This window comes from Syngnathus floridae, chromosome 8 (genome assembly GCF_059516105.1).
Source record: "Syngnathus floridae isolate MCC-2025c chromosome 8, RoL_Sflo_1.0, whole genome shotgun sequence".
NCBI lineage: Eukaryota > Metazoa > Chordata > Actinopteri > Syngnathiformes > Syngnathidae > Syngnathus > Syngnathus floridae.
The window spans coordinates 5,833,713-5,854,723 of record NC_142420.1 but is presented as its reverse complement, the minus strand read 5'-3'; the positions used below and the strand labels follow the sequence as shown (position 1 = coordinate 5,854,723).

At 41.7% G+C, this 21,011-nt stretch overlaps 1 protein-coding gene across 2 annotated transcripts; it reads left to right on the top strand.

The window, feature by feature from the left end:
- Positions 1-870: 870 nt before the first annotated feature.
- Positions 871-19,199, top strand: LOC148394178 (aryl hydrocarbon receptor-like). Of its 2 annotated transcripts, none has more exons than XM_088382932.1 (11): positions 871-1,224; positions 7,285-7,475; positions 14,046-14,149; positions 14,238-14,327; positions 14,397-14,505; positions 14,721-14,848; positions 14,925-15,127; positions 15,195-15,304; positions 15,389-15,530; positions 15,620-17,060; positions 17,688-19,199. In XM_088382932.1, the coding sequence occupies exons 1-10, from the start codon at positions 1,166-1,168 to the stop codon at positions 17,049-17,051; spliced, it is 2,568 nt and encodes an 855-aa protein (XP_088239058.1). In that variant the 5' UTR covers positions 871-1,165; the 3' UTR covers positions 17,052-17,060; positions 17,688-19,199. The 2 variants fall into 2 exon arrangements, with proteins under 2 accessions (XP_088239058.1, XP_088239057.1); XM_088382931.1 differs by having other exon boundaries at positions 17,679-19,199.
- Positions 19,200-21,011: the final 1,812 nt, after the last annotated feature.

Here is a 21,011-nt window from a genome sequence, read left to right as displayed (position 1 = left end):
TCTTTTTACCAATAGAGGGTAGTGTATATATATTATATTGAAGAGAGTCCAGCCAGAAAGCTTTTATAGAAATCCACAGAACGAGAAAGGAAAATGCAACTTTATTATGATTTCATAGAGCAGTATTGAGATTTAAAAAAAAAAGGGTTTTGTACAATTAATAGTTGTGTAAATAGCTTTGGTTGTGTAAACGAACTTTTTTCATCTGACTGTAGTAATAATAATAATAAAAAAAAAGTGTATGTTTGCACAGCCATTGTGCTTTGTAATGTTCTTGTCATACATCTATTTTCTCTTCCACACAACTTCATTGGGAGTCCAGGTTTACTCCGGGTAGTTTTGCGTGCAAATGTCCCTTAGGTGTTTGTTAAACAATGTGGTGCTGTTCTTAGCTGGAGGCAAAAAGATCCAGCAGGTCATTTTCTGTACACCCTCATAGGAAGAAGATAATATTTCACTCATCATTGCATTTTTTAAATATTTTGTTTAGTTGGTCCAAAATGCATTGCCAGGGAGCAGAGGGGGTCATAGGGTTTTATAGACAGGGGAGGCTTTAGCCCCAAGAGGATGCACAGAATATGAGCAGAAGCACCATGTGAACACAATTTTCACAAGCAGCCAACTAAGACTGATTGTACTTTGTAAAAGTTTAAAGAACAAAAATAATGTTTACTTTCCGACTATGACTACAATTGCCACATCTGAATTATGGAAAAGAAAATTTTGAATGTCGAACTGTAAAAGTTGGCACTGCAGGTAAATTAAAAAAATAAAAAGCAGGGGCGGTAATTCGAGTCGGGCTGTGCTGTTTCTGCGAAGAGGAGGGCTTTACGGAGGCTCTACCCCCTTCACTTTCCTCCTCCTTCTCCTCTACTTTGGTCACACAGCCATTCCGCTTCAGCCCCCACCACAGCACCGTCGACCAAGGCCAGCCGGCCACACTAACCGACCGGGGAACCTGTCAACACCGCATTAAACCATTGCGGGGTCAGATTCTGTTGTGTTCATTTCCCACCACCACCGGGATTTGCATGGCGGGTGGATACCGTAGGGAGTGACTTTATTTTTACACGCCGAAGAGACCAGCGTGTCCTCGCTCGGGAGGAGAAAAGGTCGCCTCGGAAGACAAACTTTAGGTGAAGTTTGCGTGGCAAGCGGCGCACAAATGTTGGCCACCTCTGGGACTTACGCCAATAAGAAGAGGAAGAAACCCGTCCTCAAACAGTAAGTCCAAACCCGATTGAGAGACATTGTTGCTGGAAAGTTGCGAAACTATGGGCAGACATTTTAAAAGCCTAGCGGTCATATCTGCGCATAACGCATCAGTAAAAGTTGACGAAGTGCAGAATACTGCATATTGCAATTGTTTGCATTCATTAACTTGCAATATTTAGTTAATATATTTGCAGTATTTAGATTGAAAAGTTTCTTCCGAAGATTTTTTAACTTGGACCTGTGCGTTCTGTCAACTTGCGCGAGAGCAGAAATGATTATCGGTGAGCGATCGTAAAATCTCTTGTGACTATTCGAATTCATAAAATGAGGAGATAAATGATATTGGGTGGATTTACTTGAAGCCGCGGTGGATTGTTGTTGCGGATCGTTTTAAGAATGTGCGCCGCTCGACTTTGGCGCTGGTGCGTTGCCCTGGCGCATTAATCACAATCAAGTTAGAGAGAGTCGACTGCGGCTCTCACGCGATGCATTGGGGAGGGCGGGGCAGTCTCGCGCGCCTGGCTCTGTTATTGTAATCTGATATCTCGCTTTCCTTCCTTCCCCCTCTCTCCGTGCTTCAACTTTCTTCCAGCATGTCCTGTTTCCTCTTTGGCTTTTTAAAATACTACATGAAAGTTTGATATTGTTGAATGCTTTTGCACTTGTGTACTTACTTGCTTTAGTCGTGTCAGCCCTTTGCCATACAGAGGTTTTGATATTTTGGACTAATTTAGTAAATTTCACCTAAAAAATATTGCTCAATTATTTTGCAATTATTAATCAGTCCTCTATTTCTCTCATTCCTTTATTATATTTTAGTTTAAATGTACATATTTAGTTGCGTGTGCTCTATTGGGTCCAATGTGTGATACCAAAATGCCTTAATTACACAGTTTTACGGCTAATATGCCTTTATCTATTCATTATTTCATATGGTTGGGATCGTGAACGCTTGTGGCCAAAATGAATACAGTGATCCCTCGCTACTTCGCGTTTCGATTATCGCGGCTTCACTACACCGCGGATTTTTTTCCAAATTAAAAAACAGTCAAAATAAAACTTCTAAATTGAGGAAACATGTGTCTAACCTTTAGGACAATGTAGTATTGCTCCAAATGTTCGTTTACATTCCTTTAGAATTTAGTTTTCGCGTGTTAGCACGATCGCGAATTAGCATCTTTCCGCTAACTCGTGACCGTACTTCGCGGATTTCCCTTATCGCGGGTGTTTTTTTGGAACCAATTATCCACGTTAAACGAGGGATTACTGTATTTGAATATTGTTGCTAGTCCAAACGCATTTCATGCTAAATATTTACTGTCACACTCTTTGCAGCCCTATTTGTTTGTCATTCAAAGTTTGTCTTAAAATTTGTCAGCAAATCGCTATTATACTCCAATTACCTTTTTCCCCCCTCAATGAACATGACAGCACTTTCAAGTAAAAAGTTCTTAATGTTGGCCATAGCATTTAGCTGAGGCAGTTTAGTGTTTGCTCAAATGAGACTCAAAGACAAGTTTTGAATGTGATTTATGTAAAACATCTGTATGTGGAGTCGTGAACAGCTGTATTAGGCCCAGAGAGGCTAATGCATGATGTTGTCTCCAGCGCAAGCGTGACGAATAGGAGAATCATAGAGTTTGAAGCCTGTCCAGGTTCTCCTCTGTGGTTTCCTCCTGTATGTGCTAACAAGCATTCCCAGTAACTGAGCGCCTGATTATATAAACAAAGTTTGGGAGTCCCACTTGTGTAAGTTGTTTGTGGTGGCATGCATGCACATGTTTTGTAGTACGACTCCTCTCTACTTGATAATTTTTCTGGCTTATTGTACTTTGGACGTTGGTGCTTCATTGGGCTTCTCCTGTACGTGTTGTTAAAGGGGACGTCAACCACAAAATATTCTTTGTAATGATATGTTCTATGCAGCCCAACTAGTTGAAACACTGTTCTGATTAATCTATTGTCTTTGGAATATGAATTAAAAAGACAACATCCATTTGTTTTTATCCATCTCAGAGGGCGGCCATTTTGCTACTTGCAGTCGACTGAAAATGACATCACACTTGCCAGTCTAGGAAGATAATATGATCGTGTGTGGTGCCACAACAAATGAATAAATCCCTTAGGTGTGTTTCGAGAGAGAGAAAGGCTTGTGACTCAACGTGTACATTTGAGAGTTGCTTTTCAAACGAGGATGAAGGGACATAACTCACATTCAGTGGCATGTATTGTTAAAATTGATTGATTGATTGATATAGCTTTATTTTGAACATATTTAAAACATGAAAAATGGGGAAAAAAAATAAATAAAACAATTAACACTTTAAAGTGCCATATCTAAGTCATGAAACAAACAAACAAAACAACAGTCAGAAAAAAATAGCTTTTTAGATTCCTACCCCTTTCTCACTTAAACCATTAAACTAATAATTCAACATCTAAATCAATAAATCAAAATGATGGATTGATACTGAGCATTCACGTCCAGCCTGATTGATGAGCTGAATTATGAATTTATGTTTTAGTATTTGTGTCTTTATGCTAGTATATGCCTTTGAATAATGGCCAAACTACTCTGACAGTGTCGGATTGTCTGATCTCAGATACTAAGCCCGGTCGTGCCTGCTCAGTACTTGGATGAGAGACAATACCAGGTTCTGCCATAAATGTATCTAGCTTCTGGGGGAAAGCAAGCCAGTCCAATTTAGTGCCTGTCCCAAGCCCGTATAAATAGGTCAGAAGGGGGAAAAACATTTAATAATTGGTGACCCCAAATACAGAAAAACACAGGAGTCTATGTATTTCAGTTAAACAATAAACAGAACATGGTGGCTTGCACGGTAAACTATGCTTATGGCCATGTCACTTAAAATGCCCACGATCCAATTTTAACTCATTCTGTCAGAAGAATTATAGCATGCGTGTGTCTGTCCTGGTTTATGCTGTTGACATTGCATGTTTGCAGCACTCGCCTGGCAAATTGCATACAGCCAGACAGCTCCCAATGTTTGTATCCCAAAATAAAAAGGTGGCTTGTGTCTAAAGATGTGGACATTGATTTCCCCCTGGATGGCCAGCTTGACTTGGGACGCACAAAGGCACCATTGAGCAGACGCTATAAAACGTCCGCGGTCGCCACCCGGGAGCATTCCTACACAGATAGGCTCATCCAGATTGTCTTTTATGAGCCTTATGCATTTTCTCTTGACTGGCTTTTTATGATGTTATTGAAAAAAACCTTATGGCCATGCTATAATTCTCAGTCGCACCAGTCAGAATCCATTAGCCAATGCACACTGGTGTACTTCATCCAAAAATTCCATTATTTAGGACACAATTTCATGTCTCGACCCGAAGAGGGGCAGTAGTTAAATGAGTTCCTTGTAAAATTAATTTTTCTGGACAGCAGTATTTTGCTAGTACCGTATTTTCCGCACTGTAAGGCGCACCGGATTAAAGGCACACCTTCAATGAATGGCCCATTTTAAAACTTTGTCCATATATAAGATATATACATTTGGCCCGCGGGCCGGACTTGGGACACGCCTGCTGTAGTGGCTCAACATTGGTCCATGTATAAGGCGCACCTGATTATAAGGCGCACTGTCGGCTTTTGAGAAAATTGGAGGTTTTTAGGTGCGCATTATAGTGCGGAAAATACGGTATCTTGTATCTGTAGGGGGCACCAACTTGGATATAAGTCAGATAGTCATCTGAATGTTTTGAAGCACAAACTAAATACACCAAAAAAAATAAAAACAGCAACACAAAGATGTTTGAAGTAATCCTTGTGGTTGGTGAAAACATGTTAGCATTGCAAAATCCCATGTAGTTTAACTGGTTTGATGTTCAAAACGGGTAAAATAACTCATTTAAATTGTGTTGCCTTATTAAAATATTTTTCAGGACAGTGAAGAATAAATATTGGAATATGGGAGGTAGTGATCATCCTATACAAATAAATAAATGTCCTCTAAGATTTGAAACATATGGTTCTTTTAAAATGGCAAACTGTATATTTGTTTTGTTGAGTCATACACATTCATTACTTACTAAAATGAAACCTTTATCACGCTCCACATACACACATGCGCAACACACACACCCGCTCCTACACAACGGTGTGGCGATTAGCCAAGTAAAACAACTCCCAGGGTTAACAGTGGCCTTTTGTCCTCTACTCTTTGTTTCACTGTGAGCATGCTGATATACACCTGACACCTGGCTCTCCAATTTTTCGAGATGATGTTTCACTATTAAGTGTAATTTTAAAAAAAGAGTGAATAATTTATAGTTTCAAATGTTTGATGTTCCCCCCCACCACCTTCTCTGATGTTTCCATGACTTGACCACAGAGCTCTTTTTTTCATGTTCACTTTTTTTTTTTCTTCTTCAAATCGCCTATAAATCTCTCTGTAAACCACAGCAGGCTTTTATAAACCGTCCCTCTTCCAACTCGGTGTTGGTCAGCAGCCAAAAAAAGCAAAAAAACCTGCATCGCTGAGTCATTCTACTAAGACTGGTCGGCGCTGCTTTTGTGTCAAAGTAAACAACCGTCTTTTAGTGCAAAACAATAGTGTGCTATTGTGGTGCATTTGCCATAGTGACAACAACTATATATATATATATATATATATATATATATATATATATATATATATATATATATATATTTATTTATTTATTTATGTACATGTATACGTGTGTATAATATTACCTAATACAAAGTAATAACATAATATTCACGTCACTCACTACTATAATATAGCAGTCGTTTTCCTCCTTGCTCCAAAAGTGTGCTGCTGTGTTGCACGTGGCTGCGTGTGAGTTTCGCCATGTTTGTTTACCTCTGCTTGTATATTTCTGGAGTTCTGTTTCAGTTACATGGACATATTTACATGTACATGTGTGTCTATGTACAAAGTGTCATTTTCACCATGGAGACAGAAAATAATGTGAAAACATTCGTAATTGTGTCGAAGTCAGGCTTTGGCCGTGCTTGAAAAAACTTCCAAAAGACTGATTCCTTGCAGAGCATGCGCAGCACACAGACCACAAACCAATGCCCCGTTCAAAGGAGGTAACCTGATCGCATGACCAAAATATTGGGTTAGAAAAGAGGTAACACAGGGGTAAGAGCATATTTAGCTTTTACACGGCTTTTCAAACTCCAAATATACGTAGGAGACTTTTTTTCTTCCATTGTTGTTGGCCCATCTCATCGAGGCTAATAAGTTCAATGCAGTTTGCTTTTCACACTTCCTAAGTATTTTGAAATAAAACCAAGGCTAGTTAAGCCAAGACGGTAGTTTGCAGTAGCAGAGTGTTTTAAATTCCCTTTACGTCTTAATTAGTCATCTTAACAAGAAACAATTGTGTTTACTACGCAATAAACGTTCAACTTTGTGCACAACTTGCTGTTTTCATCGCTTTTTAATAATAATAGTAATAATGGCAGTAGTCGCGACCCAAGACGTTTCTGTCATTCTTCACCCGGAGCATGTGTGTCCGATTTCAGAGTCATGTGCGAGCATTAGGCACTTGGACGTCTTTTCGTAAACGACAGCCGAGCAGTCGAGTGAGTGCAGCTTTAAATAGGTCAGATGTGACTGCTGTTTTAGTAACTGGTGGAATGAGGAATGGCCTTGGCAAGGAAGGAAGGAAGGAGAGAGCTGCTGTACCATAAAACAGGCCGCAATTCACAATGTTCATTAGAGATTGTTTCCTTGGGTAATCATTCTGAAATATCAAACTAACTTGACTCCAGTTTCTATTGAAAAAAACATTCTTTCCTTCATACAGATTCAGACCACATGAGCAACCACCACCCTTTTCATTCTGGGTATCTTGTCAGGGACATTTAGAACCACCAGATATTATACATTTTTATTCTAGTTGTATTTTTGAGTGACAGTTTATGTTTTCAAGTCCAGACTTCAAGTCATGCAGTAGTGATAATTCTGTCTCCTTTCACGATCAAGAGCATCTTTCCTTTTATGCGTTTAAGAATTGTGCCTCATATGAGCCATTTGGGAAGTTCTAATTTTTTTTCCTTTTCTTGATCCCCAGAAAAAAAATTAACGATGGGAGAGAAATCATTAAATCCAACCCGTCCAAGCGCCATCGGGACCGGCTGAACGGGGAGCTGGACCGGCTGACGGACCTGCTCCCCTTTTCGGAGGACATTCGCTCATGTCTGGACAAATTGTCTGTCCTTCGCCTCAGTGTCGGTTACCTGCGAGTCAAGAGTTATTTCAAAGGTGAGTTCTTGTTCTTAAATCCTTTGCAAAGAGAACACACATGATTAAATTGACTATATATTATATGAAATACCCAAGGGACTGTTTTGATGTGTGAAGACCTACATGGCCTTAGCTAAGACCCACATCCATGCAGAAACACAGTCGATTGATTGTTGAGAATGAAAGATGAAGCAAACGACTGAAACTTTCGACTATAGCCAAGCCTTTTTACTCGTCACAGGTGTCGTGACATTCCGGTGCCACCTGTTCCCACAGCCTGCTTTGTTGTTACAGTTGCATCATCCGTCTTTCTCATTGCTGTCTTACCAGGGTCCGACATTAAGTCATTTTTTTTTTCTTTCTTTCTTTCAACACCAACTCCGCCCTGATAGTGGCCAAAATTCATAACTATGCATGCGGGCTGGCTGAAATGCACATAAAAATGGGATCAAGGCAGCTGCTTGAAAAAAATATCCTCCAGGTTATGGATAATTTGATTTAAAACATTTAATGGAACTCAAAATTACATACCAGTGGGTGAAGTAATGTCTGAAAATGATGGTGCTCTCATTCTGTATATGTGTCTTTTGGATTTTCAATTAATAATGTGCTCCTTGACCTCATGCATGGCATTGCATTACTTTACCATGAACCATTTTTCATTTGGTTCAGTATATCGGAAGCTCACTTGGAACTCTACCTTTTTGTCACAACACTAAAAACTAATGGCAATGGCTTATAATTAGAAAAAGAAAAAAGTTGGGGCGCCCATGAGTCAAGCTCCCAAAGTATTGTATATGCAAGAACCACAGCGTACACAAGCAGTCTGATAAATATTTACTCTCGCCAAAAAGAATATGTTCTCTCGGCAGGATTATACAAATGACCTTTTCGAGACACTCGAGGTCGAGGAAAAACACATTAACGAAGCTGATGGATCTGACTCGCATTGTGGTTGTTTGTTCCCTTTTGCTAACATCCCCATTCTTGGCAAATTCACTTCTCCATTTACTTAGATTGCGCTCTTTGACCCTAATTTTCGGGACAAAAAGCAGCAGTCACGTTGGAGCGTAAATAAATCACATCCTTAATCAAGTTTTACGGTGAATGCAGCACAGTTTTCATGCTCTGTGACACTGTGGGAAAGGAAAACAATTTGAGAGGGGGAAAAAAAGTAAATACAATGGCTCCAAGAATCTTTCATAATGTTCTATTTCTACCGTTTACATGACGGTGTCATTTGAGCAAAATAATTCAATCTCTGCTTTTCACTGTGCTCGAAAAGACTTGTCTTTACCTCAAACATGGCAGCATGGAGGACACGCTGCGTCCAAATCACATGCCTCATCACGCCAGTCATTTGCAAGCCAACACCTGCAGATCTTCACCCGCCCTCAGTCATCACAAATGTATTGCTTATTGCGGTCGTGCAAAAAAAATTAAAGTTACATTGAGCGCAGAGGTTTATTCTAATTAAATATGTGTATCCAATGGCATTGACTTAATATGGTGGCTGGTCTTCCGTGGTTTTGTCTAAAAATAGAAGATTAAACTAGTGAACCACATTTAATTCATTGCAAAATGATCAATATCAGATGCAAGACTGTTGCATTCCGTCGCTCCCTTTCATTTTTTTCTTTCTTTTTCAAAGATGTGGACAAATCAGTTTCCATATTCAAAAGAAGAGGATATGCCTTAAATTGCATTTTAAGATATTTTTCCTTCATGGTTTAGGTTGACTATTAGACGTTATCCTGTCTTATATTACTCATATTATTGTTCATAAAATCTATATGATCATATTTGACATTTTGAGATTGATTTAAAAAATAAAATAAAAAAAGCCTGATGGCTTAGCCTGTCTAATTAAACGAATAAATCATACCACCATACCACATTTTTGGAAATTGTGTGAATTATATGCACATCCAATATCAAGGGCGATTCCTAGAAACTATTTCAGTTGTGCACTTTATTACACTTTTGTTTTCAACACAATCACAGTGGTAACTCTTCCTCTGAACTAGAATGATTTAAACACAGCCATACTTGTAATTATATCAACTTTCTTTGCATATAGCGATTATACACGAGTCAAGACACAATGTCTCGCCACATGCTTTTGTTGTGTGTCTGCGTGAGATCACTTGGGCTGCCTTGGCGGGGTACTCCTGGTCACAACACCAGCCGTGGATGGCCGCTCAAGTGGGGACATGTCGGAACTTCAGACAAAGATCTTACAAAATCGCCGAGTGGGAGAAAAGAACAAATGCGGCCGCCGCTACGCGGGAGATTTAAAGAGCCGATAGTGTGCGACAAGCTATTTATGGCTTTGGACTTTGTAGCGTGACTTTATGAGGCCTAGCTGGATCTTTTTCAAAGCTTTGTGGCTCGCTGCTGCTGACATATTTGTGTTAAAAGAAAGAAGAGAGTGAAAAAAAAAACGACTCATTGAAAACATCCAAGGCCTGTTAACAATCAGGGGCGATGTGGTAACACAGCTTCGTCTGCTAGTGTTTGGGATATCTGAAGCATGTACGCATATCCTCAAACACATGACACAAATGGAACAGAAATAAAGAGTGGCTTGTTGTGTCCTGGCGGCTCCCCGGAGGTAGTGCGTACAGGGGGAAGCCCGCTCTGGTGGAGACGCAGCTCGTGGATAAGATTTAGCTTCTTGATTCATGACTCCATGTTTAAGGATGGCGTGAGAATGCAAGTAACCACTTTTAATCATGTTTTCATTGATACCATACACCCGTTCCGCAGAGGTTTGGGCCTCCCAAGTACTACATGGCGTATGTGTATGGGAATCCAGCTCACCCCACAATGCCTTTGGCCTCAATTTGAGGGTTCAAGAAGTTTTCCAAGAAAACAATCTTTCATTTCTATCAATTCTCAAGTCATATTCAGATTATTGTCGTGCCAAAGCAGAAAACACGATAGTGTAACCCCCTTGAATCAAATTTTGATCCTTTCCGAGATACTTGTTAATTTCCAATTTGTTTGGAATTTTCATTCATTAAAGTGTGAATACAGTGTTAAAGTGCTGCAATATCTATAAGTCCTATGGGCAAAGTTTTGAATTCCCTATAAGGGAAAATCAATTTCTTCTAAATTTAATACACTGCAGAGGAGAGTATTGTTAACAACCCTGACAAACTTGAATGTTTTAAAAACAATCAACAATTCTATCAAATGAGGCCTCAAAATAGCAACAAAAAATCAAGATTTATTTGGCTTATTTGCTTTGTATGGTAATATAAAGTGGGTGTTACCATTTGGAAGATTGACCATGAAAAGTGTTGCTTAAAGAGTGACATTTATTAGTCCATCTTATTTTAAATATTGTTAAAAATTGTTTTAACATGAAACTATGTACATTTGCAAGTGGCAAGATTGTTAACATGTTTAAAATTACAGTGCCCACATTGTAAGGCATCTGATTTAGATATTGCCAACGACAGCAAGTTTCACATTTTTTTTCCCCTCAGTTTTTTTTTTTTCTTTTTCAAAGTAGGAAATTGATAAGAATCATCACGTTGATGCAAGTTGGTTTTTCCTCTGACAGAGACAAAGAGCACAGAGAGCAGGTCAGTTTGTTTACCCAAAGGCCAGATGTTTGTTACCATACGCCAGTCGCCACCTCCACCTTCATGTGACCTGAATAGCGTGTAATCATGTAAATTTCCCTTCTCGAGGTTAACCCGACCCTAGAGCACGTTCTTCCCTTAAATCCAAAGTTTTTACTGAGTTTTTATTTTTTCAGATAAGTAAAGCACACTTGCTAAAGTGCCAACACGATCGCAGGAATCAGGAAACTTCACTCTCCATAAAGAAAAGGTCCAGTTCAACTTCCCCTCCCTTTCCCCGAAACATCGCCATGACACTGTTGTTGAATCACCTAAATAGGTTCGTTTCCTGTGTGGAAATCCTGAAAGTAATCTGTGTGATTTGTCACACAACTGAAGGGGAGGAGGATTGAACCTCTGGAGCAAGCAAACCCAGAAACTGTGCTGGCTGCCATTTGCAGCCTTTTCCCTTGCACATATGCGTGAGAACAGCAATCTCTGTACAGGATCAACTGGAACTAAATGTTTTCAAATCAAGATAATATCCCCCTTTGCATTGCCGGCATGCTTTATACTCGCTCGCAGTCTGGCAGATCTCCAAGCCGTGACTGCATTTCCTGGCCCCGCCCCTCCCCACTTCTTCCCCTTCTGACTCTCCCTTTTGCCCCAGTGACAGACAACAAGTTAGCACTCTCAAGAAGACGGCACAAGTTTTACTCAAATTCACAGCAATGGATTTAACGTAAGAATGATGCGCTGGCGTCGGACCCAGCTGGATTCCAGTGCGACGGCAATGTTTGTCTGCAGTCAAACGCGTTTGTTTCTCCAATCCCATAATGGCCCATCTGCAAAGAGGAAGCTCCAGAAAAGAGGGCCTCTCGTGGTGTCACGTTACACTTGGTTTAAAAAAAGACAAAGACAAGAAGGAGCTTTCTGGATGCATTTTAAGTTTGAGATTATAGTTAAATATGATGTAGGGGTTTTTTTCGTTGTTGGTCAAAGGCTTTCCTCTTATGGAGAAATGCACTGTTTTAAAATACTCCTTATTTTTGTTTTTCACAGAACTCTATGAAGCAAGATATTGCCGGAGGTCAGGTCACTAAATCGAGTTAGACCCACAAGGCTAATTTTAAATCTTGGGTTGCGCTTTCACTTCATGATTTGACAAGCTTGCCTGTTTACGCTTACGGTTATATTTTCAATATGTCATGCTAAGTCATCCGTCTGTGGATGAAGAATTCGCTGTAAAGAGCTTTGAGGAACACCACTTTATTATTTAATAAATACAAGTTCCTCCTGAGTACAAATCGCAGGCAGGACCGGAAAAACTATGAAAAAAAGTTTTTGATCCCAAAAATGTGCTACTCAAAACGTGATTTGACTCTGACAGGGTGCAAAAAAAAAAATTTAATCGATCTGTATGTTGGACTCCACATGTGACTTGACTTGGTTGAAATCAAATTTGTCGTCTACTCAATTGACTCATTTTTACTACAGTAACTTGGAACGTGCTTGACGTTCATAAGCTTAACTTGATTTCCACATAGTATGAGCCTTACTCTGTGGCAACAGTGTGTGTTTTCCCAAAAGCTGCATAGCATTCTGTAATTGGGCAGAATGGCAACAATGGAAAACCAATTTCATTGTTATACTAATCTTGTTTGTTGTTGCCCGATAACAAAGTCAGGCAGGACTGCAACTCTGACTTGTGCTTCCTAAGAGCAAAAAAGCAGGAAATGATCAATTAAAACATGTTCTTGTCTGCGAGAGATGCTGGCAAGGATCCACGAGGCATCAAGCCCATCTTGCGAGGAATTCCTGTTGGACGTTTGCACGGAGCGGCACCAGAAATTGTCAGGCGGGTTAATAATGGAAAGAGATGGAAGAGAAGGTTCACCGCTGGGGAAGAGAACGCCAATGAAAACAAACATGAGGCCCCTGAGAGGCCCACTTACTCACGCGAGGTCTGAATGGAGGGAGGGGGAAAACAGTTGACGGACTCTTGGTGGTTTTTCCAGATATGGAATAGGAGCGGCCTGGCTGGATTCATTTTTTTGGGAGGTTTTGTTAGAACTGAATTATGAAAGTGATATACTTGTTATTTCTGATGACATTGTACTGGAGCTAGTGGTTAAATTCAAGGGTTGTATTTCAAGTTTGTTTGTGTGTGTGGGGTGGGGTGGTGGTGGGGGGGGTAGCGTGACTGGACTGGATGGTCCATTTGGAAAAGACCATTTCCTGGGATGTTCCCGTAGTGGCCATCAGGGAAGTTCTCCTGTAAGCGATTGCTTACAAAAGGACAACAAAAGCTTCACACAGATGCAGGAAGGGAGATTTTTTTTTTTTTTTATTGTTATGCATGTGAGAAATTTCAACTAAACGCCAGCGAGAGGTCTCAATAGCCTCGTGTTAGCGCTGGACAAACACAAGTCAATGAAACTAAAACGTTTTAATGACGTGACCTCCTTTTCGTAATCGATCACGCTACACCCTAGCCTACTCCATCTGCAGTTGAGGGAAACGAACCCGTCAAACAAAATATCGTGGTTGGAGTAGGTCATAAAATGATCTTCATGGTTTCCAAAAGCTACAATAGTCCTTTGAATTGCAGTCTGATGCACACTGATAAGCAGATCCGCCCATAACAGTGATGTGCTTACACAATAGTGGCACGAGATGCCAAAGTAAATACGCAGCTGTGAACCTGGCTAGTCTTTGGACTCGACCATTGTAGCACGTACACGCAAACCAGGTTTTGCTTTTGTGGTATGGAAAATATGCAAGTGGTCAAATATTACCTCTTGTTCTTTCCCTCCTTTTGGACGTCTTGTTAAAGAAAAGATTACAAGGCGAGTTTTTGCCTCAAACAAGCCAAGGCACATTTTTTTGCTCTCCTGCCACTGAGTGGATAAACACAGCAGCTGTTCAAGCAAACCTCTTCAAACTGAGCAAGTGCCATGCATACTAAGGCCACTAAGTATCCCACTTGTGATGTTTACCTTTATCACTCTTCCAGCGACAATAAAGAACAGCAGCAGCTGTGGATTTACTGGAGCCAACGTGTCCAATGGCAACAACTTGGCAACCAAAGGCTTCTCTGAGGGGGACCTGCTGCTTCAGGTAATAGCCAAATCCAATTATGCTGGGAAACTGGAATTTCTTCCATGTTGACAAATAGAAAAAATGACACTAAGGTGTGACGTTGCAGGCACTGAATGGCTTCGTAGTGGTGGTCACGTCTGAGGGGTCCGTGTTCTACGTGTCGCCCACCATTAAAGAGTACCTCGGCTTCCAGCAGGTGAATATTTGTTTTGAATTTTTTTTTTAGCCCACTACTGTCGGCTGAATTTTTTTTTTCCCCGCGCAGTCGGACGTGGTCCACCAGAGTGTCTTTGAGCTCATCCACACGGACGATCGTGCTACGTTCAAGCAGAACCTCAACTTTGCTCTGAACTCACCAGCTATAGATGGACAAGGTATGTGGCCTTGGATCTTTTAACATCAGGAATTTTACATGACAAAGCCATCCAAAGCAGAAATCGGGAAAAATTGCGGTCCAGTCATTCTATAAAGGTTTTTATTTTTCTGTGTGTATGGTATGAACAGCTTCAATAAGATTTTTTCTTAGCTTTACTATTCTTGAACACTATTACGAAGTACTCATGCTGGTGCGTTCTTCTCGTCTTGTCAGACTTGGAGGAATGCATGAACACGGAGTTCTACAATCCTGCTCACCTTCCTCCGGAGAACTCGTCCTTCCTGGAGAGAAGTTTTGTGTGTCGCTTCCGTTGCCTCCTGGACAACTCATCTGGCTTTTTAGTGAGGGTCGCCATCAACAATGTTCAAATGTCCTCACGAGTCGCCTGCTTTAATTGTGCTGTCATCTTTGCTCCAGGCTCTCAAGTTCCAGGGACGTCTCAAGTACCTTCATGGCCAAAACGTCTACAGGGAGAACGGGTCGCACGGCCACCCTCAGCTTGCGCTTTTTGCCATCGCCATGCCCGTCCAGTCTTCGTCCATCGTGGAGATCCGCTCCAAAATGTTGCTCTTTCAGACCAAGCACAAGCTGGACTTCACTCCGATGGGCGTTGACAGCAGGTGACACACAACACTTCCATCCCTCATTTCTTCTAGGAAAATGAGTGACCTGGTTTCTTTCCTGTAGGGGGAAGATTATTTTGGGCTACTCGGAGACAGAGCTTTGCATGAAAGGCTCCGGTTACCAATTCATCCACGCCGCCGACATGATGTACTGTGCCGACAACCACCTTCGAAGTACGTCGGACAATTTGATCATTTGCGAGGTGGATTGAAAGACTCGCCTGCTAATTACAGAACACCATGTGTATGTTTTTACAGTGATGAAAACTGGAGAAAGCGGCTTGACGACTTTCCGTCTCCTGAGTAAGTCGGGAAGCTGGGTTTGGGTCAAAGCCAATGCCAAACTGATCTACAAAGGAGGGAGACCTGACTTCATCATCGCCTATCAGCGAGCTGTAGTGTGAGTGTAAAATATATCAATCACAAAGTCTGGTTTTAATCATCTTTGTCTTTACTCAACTAACCCGACCTCCGCTTTGTGTGTTGCAGCAACGCTGAGGGTGAGGACTACCTCCTCAAGAGGAGGATGCAGCTGCCCTTCAGCTTCACCACGGGCGAGGCTGTGCTTTATAACACCGGCCCGACCATGGACCTTACGCAGACACAGTTCAACAAAATGTTCAACAATAATGATGATATGGGCACCAGCAAGGAGAAGCAGTTGCCCCGCTCACTACTGGACTGCTTCCTCAGTCAGGACGAGTCTGCCTACAAGCCCACGCCAGAGGTGGCTTTTCCTCTGGATCAAATCTTCATGGACAGTCGAGCGCTGGTGAGCGTGTCTAGTAACGCTTGGAAGGAAACGGGAGCTGGGGGCTCTTTCAGCAGCCCCATCGTGGTGAAGGAGGAGACTAAGCAGTCGGTGATGGCTGTGATTGACAACCTGCAGGAGATGGCGCAGAAGGGCGACTTTTGCGGCGCCCTGGAGAACCTGGAGGTGGACGAATCCGAGCTAATGCAGTGGGAGGAGTCGCTCAAGCGCTTTGGTCAGGAGGGAGACCAGCAGGACAACGTGCGGTCCGAGTTGGACAATGTCCTCATCAACGAGATTTTCGACCAAATCGATTCTGTTTTGTTCAAAGAGAATGGTGACCCGTGCCCCACCACTTGCCTGAAGCAGGACGCATTCGTGCAGCCACAGCAGCAGTTCCCCACGACGTCCCAGGGTGGGGTTTTCCCTCAGTCCAACAACTTCCACTCAGCGGGATCTGCTTCGCCTTTCGTCGTCGGCCAGAAGCTTTCCCACTGCGGACCCCTACCGGGACCCGCAAATAAGCACCGGGCTGATCTTCAGCAGCTGCAACTTCCAGACATTTTCAGCCCAGAAATAGAACTCCCAGAACTTGTTGTGCCTAATTCTTCTTCTGGTGGTGCTCCGGTTCGCGTTCCAGACTTTGGACAGCAGCAGCAGCAGCAGCGGCGGCAGCAGCCCATTCAACATCATCAGAATAACATCTACTCTGTGACGCCGTCCTCGATTCCTTGCAATGACTTTAACAACCACAATAGCGCCATGCCTGATCCAACAACTTGCCCTCCTCCATGGTCCCAGGACCAGTATAAACTGCCCAATGCACCCGTTACGCACAAAACCCCGGTTTCGGAAAACCAGACATTCCCATGTGCCGGCCCCTGGCCAAGGGCCGTCAACGGGCTTGAACACGCTCAGCAGGGCACGCTGCTGTGCGGCCAGGTGGCCAATCACAGCAGCTGCATGTTTGCAGAGTCCTCCTGCCAGAGGGAAACGTGCCTGAACCAGAGTCCCCTGAAGGGCGACTGCTTCATCCAGTGGGGTAGCAGTCAGCCTGTGATGGGCACCTCGTCCATCAGCCAGGAAAACCCCAACATCAATCTCATGATGCCGCTGTCCAACAAGTCAACGTCTGAGCTAGTCTTTAACCTTCAGTGCTACCAAGAATGATATGTGCAGGTACAAACACATGTCCCGGCTCATCTTGTTCGTTGATTTGACCAAATTGCAAGAATTTCCAGGAAAACCGAGTCAGTTTTTCCGTGAGCAGGTCCACCCCAAAATGTTTAAGCACTATCCCGTTAGCCCAGCCCCAAAACAAGATACTTTGCGATGACGCATCAATTCATATTTTGCATCGTGGCTGACATTGTGAAATTTTACAACACGCTGCAAGTGTGAATAATGCAACGCAAGCTTGATTACAGTTGATCTATCTACCAATCTGGCTGTTATGATGGAAACTCATTGGAGGCGGTGCTGGGCATAGTGTAGTGGTGTCGGCCTTTTTACAACTAATAAGACAGCAGCATAAGTCTTATTTCATCATCCAATAAGACTACTAGCTATAAAGACTGCTAGCTAAAAAGCAAATCGCTTAAAAAAAAAATGTCAATTTGTTGTATTTCATGACTGACTACAAATTTGTCTTTTAGACTGTTCATCACAGATGAAGGTCTTAAAAAGTAGAATACTCAAATGTTATGAGCCGGCACGCTAAGCTCAAATGCGGAGTATACAGCTTGCATATATTTTCCTTTGCATAGTCTTACGTTTCATTTGTGTTTTTCCACTTAGACGGAGAAGGCTTCTTCGCTCGTCAATCATGCGCCTGCAAGTGTTGCTGGCAGCAGAACCTCGCCCCCCCCCACCCCCGCATATGCAGTATCAGCGCTTATAAGCCAACCCTCGCACATACTTTCACATATATGCTCTCTTGTGTCTGCCATATTTACTCGCATTAGATTTCCATATAATACGAATGAAGTATGAAGACGTTAATGGAAACAGCCAAAGATTCGTTTTGTTTCATAACTAAGGCTATACATATACAGTGTGTACGTGTGTGTATAAACACACACTCACACACTGGCCCACCCTAGACAAAGTCTCAAATTTACATACATTTGGGAAATGAATCAAGTATATAATTTTAAATGATCTAAAATAAACAATTAAATATTTAATTTTTAAAAAATAGTTAAAAACTACTAGTCCATCCAGTAATTTTCTGTCACATTTTTTTTCCAGTTTATGCCCTGGATTGGTTGCCAGCCATTCACCGGGCACGTGACACCAAATGACCCATACATACTCATAAATACATACTCAACATACAAAGATACAGTACATATGACTTTTTTTTTTCTTCCTATGTATTGGAAGACTTTCAGCCAGCTGTGTATGGTGCACATCTGTAGCAATGTGACGCCGCAGCCAAATGGATAAAATAATCACGAGGTAGCACTGTTTTAATGCACTTGAAACAATGATATAGCTCAAGATGGACTTTTTTTTTTTTTTTTTCCATGGGCCTGAGCTACTCTCTCTGAAAGGACAATAGTGCGTGTAAAGGATGTCCCCTTCAGGCGAGATAAAGTACTTGTTACTGCTTTCACACTGCCTGGCATTTTCCTGGCTTTCTCGAAACCATGCTGCTGTGTAGAGCATCTGTGTGGAACAGCAGGTGGGCATTGATATCCACGTACGTTCTTTGGACTGTGTGTACTCGTGCATGGACTTTTGTTGCAAGGCTTGCAAGCTAGCATCATTATTACTTGACATGCTGTACTGCCTTCCCTTGCTTTTACCTTTACGCTATTGAAAAAAGTGTCCAATCGGTGGCCTTGATAAGAACTTGTGTTTTTGTATCCTTCGTTAAGGGAACATTTTCTTTAGTGGCTTTTCCGTTTGCAAGAAGTGCACTTCATAAAATGCCAGGAATCCCAATCAGCATACGCATCTCACTGTGAACACCCTCCTCAGACATTTTGGCAGCTTTGACCAGTATTGATCTCTATTCATCAATCTATCTTCTGTCTATCTATCTTGTCTACAGTATCTATCTCAATGGGTAAGTGAAAGATGGAGGAAAAGCAGGTTGATGTGATCACTCAGTTTGAACTAAAACCAAGCCTTAGGGACGTCCTGTTTCGAGACTGGAGCCACTTAAGCCACCTCAGCCAAATTCATGTATCAGTAACTTGCTTCACTTGCATGTAACCCAGTTATTTTAGTCATTATGTTGTGTCAGTTATCGTTTTTGTCTACTGTATAATATTTTTTAATAAATATGAATATATGCATATAATTTTAAAACGGAGCAGTGTGACTTTTATATATATATGTATAATATGGTATTTTTATGTATCGCTTACTAATTTTGTACACGGGATTTAAATATTCTCTTTGAATAAATTAATTAAAACGTGCCTGTTGTCAATACAGACGGTAATGTCTGTATTTATCCGCTAGAGAGCGCTATTGTCACGTTTATGCTCGAGTCAACCTTTGTTTATGTCCAACAAGTAAAATCATTTCTCTCGCCCCTGTCATTGGAATTTGAGGGTGATCTGAAGCCTTCCCAAGCTGCTTTTTGGCAAGTACTTGGTATTGCAAAACCAAGACTGGTCGCCAGTAAAATCAGGCTGCATGTAGACAACATTTTACGTTCATGATCTTCAATGTACAGCATACGTGACTGCCAGAAAAGAAATCATGCAACTGGTTTTGTTTTTCTTCTGTCTTCCATTATTCAATAGTGGAAGACAGAAGAAAAACAAAAACAGTAGTGACTACTGTATGACATTTCTGCACACTCGTAGGACAGCTTGGGCGTGCTAAATGGATAACTACATCTTATTTGTTGGACAAATCTAATAATGGCATTTTTTTCAGGTTTAATTGTGCAGTAACATTGTCCAAAAGAGTCACTAATAGTAAAAAAAAAAAAAAAAAGACACAGTTGTTCTATTGGTGGGCCATTCTACTAGTGTGCTGTATTGTCTTACTAGTGAGGACAATAAAGATACTAGTACATTGGCCCCAAACTGGATTTTTTTTTTTTTAAATATTGGTTGAAATGCTCAAGCGACTTTCCATAGATATGGGAACCTATGCTACTGTTCAACACATCCAAAATATTTTATCGTTATTATGGGACCCAAGCTTTGGTGGTCACTGACGAAAAAGATTAAGGCATGTGAGGAGTTCAATATAGACATGGAGAGTTACTTCCGGGCAGCTTTGAGAAATTCTGGTTCACCATCCAGCATCTGAAGAGGTAGAAGCAGTGTGCAGCAATGCTGTGTAGTGGCTATGGCCGCTGCTGACCTCCACTTGGGATGTCGTAAATCTGATTTTCCGTGCATATTTCGTCCTTGCTCTCACTGAATTCAACATTGAAGGTTTCATTAGAGGAAACAAATCCTAGTTTGCACATGTTTGTTTACCAATTTGGTGTCCTCTCAACCTTTATCATCATCATCATCTGTGTGTGCGTGTGTGTGTGTGCGTGCGTCCGTGTGTGTGTGTGAAAGAGAGCAGATCTGTTGACAGTGAACCTTTCACACTAACAACACAACCCTTTGGCTCACTGGCCTAGTTTAGTGTGCACATGTTTGTGTTTCTTTGCGTGGGTGTGTGTCTGTGTGTGTGTGTGTGCACCCTAAAGGGGTGTGTAAAGCGGCCATGTGACCCCAATGTTTGCATTTGAGCACAGAGACGCATCTTGTGTGTCTTTGTGTCCTGTCAAAACACACGCGTGTCATATGGCCGCATGGACATGCTCACTCGCTATGACAGTGTAGCCACCATTTTACTGAGGCCTCTGGACCTTATGTTTTATGCATTGATTTGCTCGCAAATCCATTGAGAGTCAAAATTTTATATGGACACATTTAAGGCTGTTGTTCAATGTTCGATGGCAATATGTTTCTCGAGTTTTACGATGGATGGATGGATGGATGGATGGATGGATGGATGGATGGATGGATGGATGGATGGATGGATGGATGGATGGATGGATGGATGGATGGATGGATGCAGGGATGGATGGATGGATGGATGGATGGATGGATGGATGGATGGATGCATGGATGGATGCATGGATGGATGGATGGATGGTTCGAT

Bases quoted from the DNA above. Each gene is read 5' to 3' on its own strand.
- LOC148394178 (XM_088382932.1), top strand. From the start codon at position 1,166: ATGTTGGCCACCTCTGGGACTTACGCCAATAAGAAGAGGAAGAAACCC. The intron at 14,849-14,924 runs GTGAGGGTCGCC...TCTTTGCTCCAG, and splicing joins ACAACTCATCTGGCTTTTTA to GCTCTCAAGTTCCAGGGACG. The intron at 15,128-15,194 runs GTGACACACAAC...TCTTTCCTGTAG, and splicing joins CCGATGGGCGTTGACAGCAG to GGGGAAGATTATTTTGGGCT.